The sequence below is a fragment of the Camelina sativa genome, chromosome 18 (genome assembly GCF_000633955.1).
Source record: "Camelina sativa cultivar DH55 chromosome 18, Cs, whole genome shotgun sequence".
Lineage (NCBI taxonomy): Eukaryota > Viridiplantae > Streptophyta > Magnoliopsida > Brassicales > Brassicaceae > Camelina > Camelina sativa.
The window spans coordinates 14,792,450-14,798,815 of NC_025702.1; the positions used below are offsets into that span (position 1 = coordinate 14,792,450).

Genomic DNA, 6,366 nt, shown 5'->3' on the forward strand with positions numbered 1-6,366 from the left:
AAAAAAAAAAAAAAAAAAAAACAATATACAGTACTAGGAACATTAATATTATTTTTTTGGCAGATATAAAAAGAAAATTATTATTGAGGAAAAACAAAATCCTTAATAATGCACAAAGTTCCTAACTACTCCCTTGGTTTCGTAACATAGGCGAATCTACATGAAGATTGGGTGGGGCGCATGCCCCAGGCTACTTATTAAAAATGATCTAATATTTTTTTGTTCAGTTTATTGTAATAGCCAATTTGGTATTGAGGTGCCCCATGCTCATCTAAGGTTGAGATTTTCAATATTCTGTTCTTTCATTTTTAATGTTTTTTTGTTGTTTCTTGTTTAAATAGTATAGGCTTAGATATATTTTTCATTTTTAACATTTATAATGTACAATTAAATATATTTTGTCTCTCAAAATTAATAGTGAGATAATTGAGGTTAAGTCCATCTCTTTTGTGTTATCTTTATACATTAATCATAATAAATTTATAGTTTGAGCAAGACTCAGATGAAAGAGTGTAAAGCATGTCTAAATTATCACAATTTAATAAAGCATGTCCTATTGTTCAACAATTCTCTTCAGCAAATTTAACCAAACACTAGCTCACATTCTGCTGAACCCCTGGACAAACGCACCAATTCCATGATCAAATGATATTTTTCTCTCAAGTTGGTCGCCTCCGGGGAGAAAATCGCGATCTTTAAACGCTTTGATTGTTTCAAGACATACGTTGCAAGATCTCTTTCCTTCTTCCATCCTCTATAGTTTCTCCACTCTAAAGTCTCAAGAACGAACATCAACGTTTCAGGAATAGAGGTCGGTTCCTCCCAGTGAAAAATATGACCTCCAGAAAGATTGTCATGGATTTGTGTGCATTATGAGACACCATTATAGATTTATTAGACAATAATAAAAAAAAAAAAAAGAACCAAAGCTGCAAAGCGTTTCATAGTTTTTTTATTTACCTCGTTAAGCTTGAGAGAACAAAGTTTCGGGGAATGTTGGAGCACAGACATAAGTACCTCCCACGTTGTTTCACAAGTGCACAATCCCTTGTAGTTTGTCCACTCAAAAGTCTCAAGAACGAACTTCAGCATTTCAGGAACAGAGCTTGGTTCCTCTCAATGAAGCATAGGATCTCGAGTATCACTATTGAAGCCATGGCGCTGAGTGCATTATTAGACCATAAAAGAACATTTAGTCAATATAACCCCGCAAAGGTTTTTATAGGTTTCAAAAGGTTGGTTATATTTACCACGTCAAGTTCGAGAGATCGAAGTTTTGGGGAATGTTGGAGTATAAACATAAGTAGATTCCACTGTGATTTAGAAGTGCAAAACTCCAAGTGCTCAAGCCTGTGGAAGATACTACCAGTAGGAAACTTAGGCTGCAGTACAAAAAACAAAGTTAAGCGTAAAGACTACACGATTGATTTAATCATAACATAATTCTATATCGAAAGCATTTAGAGTTGTTGCAAATATATCTTACATTTGAGTGTAAACATAGGAAGAGGCGTTTGACTGATGCTATAGATCTGAGGATATCACCAGTGTTAGAACACGTAACCTGGACATGTGCTTCCACAATCTCAGGCATATACTCAATCATACTACACTTGTCACTATTCTTTGAAAGCGTTAAGTACTTCAAAGAAGGCATATGCATCACAACCTCAGATCCTCCCGAATAGAAAAATCTTTGTAACGAAGGCACCATAACAGAGAAACTCGCCACATTGTCAAATTCCTCGTCCTCTCGAGTCACATCCAAGACTTCAAGAATAGGGCAGCTTGATAAAAGCTTCCAAGGAGATTCATCGTCTAGGAAAACCACAAATTCCAGGTCCGATCCAGCGTTTTGAGCAACTGAAAACAAACCGGGAATCGAACATCTACAAGAGATACGTTTCTCAGTTTTAGCACCACGAGTGTTCCACATGTGAACAACAGAACAAGCTCTGAGGCAATCTGCGAGGCTCGAAACCATATTTATAATAATCGAAATCCAGCTCACGCAAACCTCGTTCCACAGCAATCCTAACCCAAAAACCGACATCTGCCTCGCTGTGTCGACCTATCTTGATATGCAAACTTTCTATAATCGGGGCCAATGGCCATGCTAAGAAGTAACGATCTGTCCACAAACCGTACAAATCCCGCTTTATCATTCTCTCTATCTGGATCGATGTACTCGAGTCTAGGAACCAACTTCCAAAGATTCAATCATCGTTTAGACAAAACACAAGTGTTCATGACATGTTTTGTAGGAAGCAATGACAGTATCTGCAATAGTAAATCATTGGGTAACAAACTGATACGGTCCATAAGATTTAGCTGTCAACACAGAGAGAACAAAAAACCCAAAATCAGAGACAAAACAATGAACCTGAGTAAGAAACCAAGAATACAAAATTCAAAGCTTGGTGCTTTTTAAATCAAACTTTGACCCAATTTTACTAACGAGAGATTGAATTAAACCCAATAATAGTATGATTTAAGAAATGGCTTTACCTGTTTCTGTGTTACTCGATGATGGCAAGGAAATCAAATCGTCGTCACATTGAAGAAGAACCCTAATTCTAAATTTTGCCCTCTTTCTTTCTTTCTTTCTTCTTCTGTTCTTTATTTATTTATTTATTACTTTTTTTTTTGGCATAAAGACAAGTTTTTTTCTTTTTCTCCATCTACTCATCTTTGTCAAGCAATGAGGTCAAACTAGCGTCAAAGTAAAGGTGAAAGAAAGTCTTTTTTTTTTTTTGAACAAAAGGTGAAAGACAGTCAAGAAGGAAAAAAAATACTGTATGAACTACGAAGAGAAGAAACAGAGCAAAAGCTGACGACAAAAATAAAAAACAGAGAAACCCTAAAAGGCTAAAACCCGATATTTCTTGTTTGAAAACAACCAGATACTACTTAGTTGACAAACCTAAAACCCGATATTTTCTCACGTCCCAATCAGATTGTTTTGTTTATAAATCCCATTTCAACTTAAAAAAAGATTATATTATCCAAGATTCAAACTTATATAAGAGTTACAATTAATTTCAATTGAAAAAAATAAGATAAGCACAAACTCATAATTCTCATCAATAAAAAAGCAATGTTTTGAAACCCAACTCGAATTGTGAACCGGACTAGTTCTCGGATCATCGGGTCAACCGGGTTCGACCACATGTCAACCGAGTAAAATATGTTTAATGTATTTATATAAAATAATCATTTTTAAAAATATTGGAAAAAAATATCTTGTTTAACAAAGTATGAAGTTGAATAATAATAATAAATGATTAAAACTTTTAAATTCAAATAAAAAAATAAAAAAACACTAATAAAACATCTCCTAAAACAATCAATTGTTCTTATGCAAAGCATGAGAGATGACAAAAAAGTTGAAAAAAAAATGTGTATTGCCGTCTAAGTTATAAAAGAATAAAAAGTTTTTAAAATAATTAAAATTGTGAATCCTTATATTTTTTAAAAAAATCAAGTAGATTTTTTTGAACCGCTAATCAGCCGGGTCAACCGGTTCACCGGGTCGCGGATTAATAGCGGATTTTTTTGGGTTTTACTAGTTTTATTACTACCGGTTATTAGCACTATATCTGAACCGGTAAAGTCTCCGGGTCACGGGTTAAACGGTCGGACCGGCCGGTCCGGGCCGGCCGTGAAAACATTGAAAAAAAGTTAATACTGAAGGCAATGGACTATTTCAATTCAACTCCAGGATCAAATCAAATATATTTGCTCTGAAATTAATTTAAGCATTAGATACCCAAAACCGGGAACATTAAAACAATCCATGATTCCTACAACTTTGGATCAAACTGCGATTGACCGTAGAGCTTACCCTTAATTACTCTTCTCAGACTCGATTGACATTCCCATGAAGTGTAAGCTGACAGATTGGTGAACTTCTTGGTGACATTGACAACTTCATGAGCATCTTAAGATTCTCTATAGGATCTGTTGATTTGGGGTAAATTGTTGCCCTCTTTAAAAAGCCAGAGTTTCTCAGGATGAATGTCGCCACGTCTTCCTCTTCTTCTCTTCCATTGTATTGTCTCCACTTGAAAGTTTCGAGACTGGACAACAGACATTCAGGAACATAACTCGGTTCATTCCAGCACGGTCGTGGAACTTCAGTGTCTTCTTCATGGTCCTGAGGTTCAAATAGGGTAGATAAGTCATAATTGTAGCCTAATTAGAACATTATATAAACTGTCTGGGTCAAAAATAGATCTCTTTAGGATTCTTGGGTTTGGAGTAAATGTACCTGTTCAAGAAGTTCAAGAAACTTTAGTTTAGGGGAATCTTTGAGAAGTCTCATAAGTAGATCCAGCCACGCAGATTGGCACGTACATAGCTCCAAACGTACAAGCCGGCTAAATATTGTTCCTTCAAAATATGCATCCTACATAAGATATAAACGATCTATGATCTGAACAAAAACCGGCAAGTAGAAAGATTAAAATTTTAAGTATATATAGAAGAACAATGTACCTTCGAAGTCGCTAAACATAATGCAAATTGTTGGAGTGTAGTAAGAGAACCAAAAATCTGCTCGGTATGACGATAATTGAAATCAAGACTTGCCTTAACAATCTTAGGCATATTACGCTCAATAACACAAGACCCATCTGTATAATGCTCTATATTCAAGGACTCTAAATATGGGGCATCGATCACAATCTCCTCATGATATGTGTCGTCTGATGATGTATGCAAGGATAAAACCTTTAAAGAAGAAACTCTAACTACCAAAAAGGCTACATTATCATCAATGCATTTTTCAACAAACAAGTCTTCAAGAACAGGACAACTAAATAAAAGCTTGTAGAAAAAGTCATCTCCAGGGTACTTCATCGATGTAAGTTTCAGAGTTTTGAGGGATGGGAAAGAAATCGGGTTACGAGAATCCACGAGAACCGCATTGTTTAGCACCAAACTCACAAGCATTCTACAGTCTGTATACAGACTCCTTGGAAGCGTGACTGGAATTTCAGTAATCGAAGCATCAATCTCGATAATCAGCTCACGCACTCTGCGATTAACAGCAGGTCCAACACATACTTCAATATCTATAGCACCAATCTTCTGACCAAGTTTTAAACACATACTTTCTAGAACCGGAGCCTCATGCAACAACAAAGAATTGTAAACAAACCGAAAGAATCTTCCCCTGTCTTCACCATCTTGGTACATATCATCATTGTATTCAAGTCTTGGCACAAACATCCAAAGACACTGCCATCGTTTAGACAAAACCATTGTGGCCACAACATCTTTTGTAGGCAGGAACGACAATATCGTCAAGAGCAGTGCATCAGGCAACTCACTTATCCGATCCATGTCCAAAGTTTTTAGCTTTCTACAGAGACCAAACATAAATCAAAAATCAAAAATCAGAAAAAAAAAAAAAAATATACCCTTGATCCTTATAATCCCAAGCTAGAAACCGGAAAATATACATAAGTTATGATAACCATGGATGCATATATGATTTCAGAATACCAAACGAATAACACAAACGACACAGGATCTTAAACTACACGAGAACTAATCAAAACCCTATAGCATAAACAAGCACCCACCACAATAATAATTGATGCGAAAGAACATGCACTAGCTGCAAACAATTCGTACAGATATGGTTAGTTCAAAACAGTGATCGATGTATTCTGTGAACTTGTTACTAACAATAATTCCAAAAAAATAATACATTAGAAGATTCAATTCGCAAGGGAAGAAAAATACCCTAAAACCTGCGTTATTTTCCTTTTACCAGCTACGAATCTGATGACTCTGGTTTTAGTCACCATTAGTCCATCATATTCAGAGACGAACCCTAAACCCCGGATATTAATAGAGGTTTTACAGCTTTTTTGTTTCTTTGTTTTTTTTTTTTTTGCGCACCAAAACCATATTAAATAATTATAAGCTTGCAAAAATAAAAGGTAAAACTGTTATTTAAATCACAAAATTTCAAATTTAGGCTATTTAAACACATGAATTTTGTATTATACCATTTAAAGCATAACTTAACTAGGATTTTTAGGCATCAAGTTTAGTTGTCCCATGCAAACTGGACATGACGTTAACATCGACAATACTCCATCAGAACCCGACGTTTCTCTATAAATTTTTTTTGATTTTTATTAGAAAGTTGCCATCTTGCGGCTTGTTTCAGGGTACTTCCTAAGATAAATCTTGCGGCTTGTTTCTCTTCCGGTCTTAATTCCGTCGTATTCTCTCCATTCGAAAGTTTCGAGATTGGACAACAGACATTCAGGAACATAACGTGGTTCCAATATATATATATATATATATATATATATATATATATATATATATATATATATATATATATAT

The 6,366-nt window shown here is 35.1% G+C and overlaps 1 protein-coding gene and 1 pseudogene across 1 annotated transcript; both read right to left on the reverse strand.

Annotated features, from left to right (window-relative positions):
- Positions 565–2,589, reverse strand: LOC104761698 (annotated as a pseudogene).
- Positions 3,860–5,346, reverse strand: LOC104763506 (probable FBD-associated F-box protein At1g32375). Its single transcript, XM_010486867.1, has 3 exons — positions 4,498–5,346; positions 4,271–4,408; positions 3,860–4,156 (listed from the first exon to the last, which is right to left on the reverse strand). The coding sequence occupies exons 1-3, from the start codon at positions 5,344–5,346 to the stop codon at positions 3,860–3,862; spliced, it is 1,284 nt and encodes a 427-aa protein (XP_010485169.1).

Bases quoted from the DNA above. Each gene is read 5' to 3' on its own strand.
- LOC104763506 (XM_010486867.1), bottom strand. From the start codon at position 5,346: ATGGATCGGATAAGTGAGTTGCCTGATGCACTGCTCTTGACGATATTG. The intron at 4,409-4,497 runs GTACATTGTTCT...TATCTTATGTAG, and splicing joins TATGTTTAGCGACTTCGAAG to GATGCATATTTTGAAGGAAC. The intron at 4,157-4,270 runs GTACATTTACTC...TTTGAACCTCAG, and splicing joins TTCTTGAACTTCTTGAACAG to GACCATGAAGAAGACACTGA.